Source organism: Condylura cristata, unplaced genomic scaffold (genome assembly GCF_000260355.1).
Source record: "Condylura cristata isolate star-nosed mole 26May11 unplaced genomic scaffold, ConCri1.0 scaffold00009, whole genome shotgun sequence".
Lineage (NCBI taxonomy): Eukaryota > Metazoa > Chordata > Mammalia > Eulipotyphla > Talpidae > Condylura > Condylura cristata.
Window position 1 is genome coordinate 1063289 of NW_004567110.1, and position 2095 is coordinate 1065383.

General features: G+C 69.8%; 1 protein-coding gene across 1 annotated transcript in view; it reads left to right on the forward strand.

Annotated features, from left to right (window-relative positions):
- The first annotated feature begins 1347 nt into the window (after positions 1–1347).
- Positions 1348–2095, forward strand: part of LOC101637604 (testis-specific serine/threonine-protein kinase 5-like) — a 2618-nt gene continuing 1870 nt past the window's right edge. The window contains exons 1-3 of the mRNA XM_012722865.1: positions 1348–1551; positions 1695–1802; positions 1929–2087. Of these exons, the coding sequence (XP_012578319.1) occupies positions 1348–1551; positions 1695–1802; positions 1929–2087 (471 nt within the window). The remainder of the gene's footprint in view (positions 1552–1694; positions 1803–1928; positions 2088–2095) is intronic.

Here is a 2095-nt window from a genome sequence, read left to right on the forward strand (position 1 = left end):
GCCGCCGGCCTGGGGCCCCCCGAAACTCAGGGAGAGGAAGGGCGTGAGGCGCACAAGGGCAGTCGGCGGCGCAGGGGCCCGGCCGGCAAGGGGCTCCAGCCACCGCGGACGGCTCAGAGCGGCCTCCCCCACGGGAAGGGCAGACGGGCCTCCCTGGGAGCGCAGCGGTCAGTCGCAGCGCTGTGCGCCAGCCCCACCCACGGTAGCCTGGGTCCATCCGCAGCCAGGGCGGGACAGTGACGGCACAGCCGACCCCCCTCCCCCACCACCCCTCAGCCGCAGGCCTCAGTGGGGTCCTCTCACCCCCGCACTCTGGCCTGTACCCCAGTACTTGTGCATAAGTAAAACAAATCTTTAAAAATGAAAGGACTGTTGTAGGGAGGGGCAGCGATGACCCTCAGAACATGGGCTCTGGGGGCAGGGGCTGCTCAAGGCTTCCGGCCAGGCTGGGGGGCACAGGGCGAGACTGCTGCAGCCTACCGGCCTGGGCGCCCTCAAAACCAGGCGCAGGTCCCCACAGCAGGAGCCCAGGCCACTGTGCCATCACAGCCCCCACACGTCGGCGGTGAAGTGGCTGCATGGCTGGCGAGTGGCCGAATCGCCTGCAGGCGGGGCCGCCGTGGCCCGGGGCAGGGCAGCGCCCACGGCTGCAGGCCACTGCCGAGGTGCCTGCACCCACAGCGGCTCAGAGCCCCCACTGGGCCCTGCCTCCTGCCCCTGGGCAGTGGGAGGTGAGTGGGCGGTGGGAGGTGAGTGCAGCCCATCCGAGCCGGTTTGGGGGTGTAGGATGTCAGAGGGTGGCACTGGGGAGAGCCGTGTATGCTCCCAGGCCTGCGGGGGTTGGGGGGGTGTGGGCTGCCCCACACCCCTGGCTCGGCCCCTATCACAGCCTGCCCAGCGGCCACCTTGGGGCCTTCTCGAAGAAGGATGGGGGTCAGCACACTGACCACACACGTGTCCCCTTCTCCCTCACGTCCTTAGGAACCCCGTTTTGCCTTTGCCCCCCCAGTTTTTTAAACACCTTTTGGGGCCTTGCCCTGCCCCCAGCCCGTGGGGGCTGACACCCCAAAGTTGGCCCCCCACGAGGCAGCTTCCAGCAACACATGCTGGGGCAGGCACCCTTCTAGGGCACAATGCAGCTGCAGCTCTAGAACCCCCATTCTAGAATGCGCTGACTTCCCCAGAGCCGCCTCCCCACTCGTCCTCCCCTGGCTCAGCCCTGGGCTCCCCTTGCCTCTGCCCCACCCCAGCACTGTTCACAGTCGCTTGTTCGAGGGACGCCGGTCCCAGCAGGCCTCGCCAGCCGACCCCCCCCCCGGGGTGCCTGGCCCCCCAGGCTCCGGCCCCATGAGGGGCAGCAGCACGCGAGGGCTGGGGCAGGGCGCCTTCATGGAGCAGGTGCAGGAGTGCCGGGCCCGCGGCTACCTGCTCTCCTCCAAGAAGATCGGCTCCGGTGCCTTCTCCAAGGTCTACCTGGCCCGGGCCACGCGGGAGCGCATCCAGCACAACCCCCGGCTGGCCTCCGACCTGCCGGGCAAGCGCCACGCCCTGGTGAGGCCTGGCTCCCGGCCTGCCCGGCCCTGGGCCAGACTCTGTCTGGGACCCGAGGGACACTGCCCTGCTCCCGCCGAGGTCAGGCTGCCCACACGGGGCACTGGGCTGTGGCCGGGCACAGAGGCGCTTCGTCCTCACAGGTGGCCATCAAGATAGTCTCCATCGCAAGCGCCCCAGCGGAGTTCTCCCACAAGTTCCTGCCCCGGGAGATCTCGTCGCTCAACGCCACCTACAAGCACCTGAACGTGGTGGGCACCGCAGGCCGCCCCACCCTGCCCCAGGCCCGCCACCCCTCGCTGGGACCTCCCACAGGCCGCGGTGCCCAGCGGGGGGCCTCGTCCCAGCACCTGGACCCCCTCTCTGGGGCTTGACAGGTGCAGCTGTATGAAACCTACCAGAACAGCCAGCGCTCCTACCTGGTGCTGGAGCTGGCGGCCCGCGGGGACCTGCTGGAGCACATCAACGCGGCGTCCGCCCGCCGCCGGCACCCGGGGCTGGAGGAGGAGGAGGCCCGTGGGCTCTTCTGGCAGCTGGTCAGCGC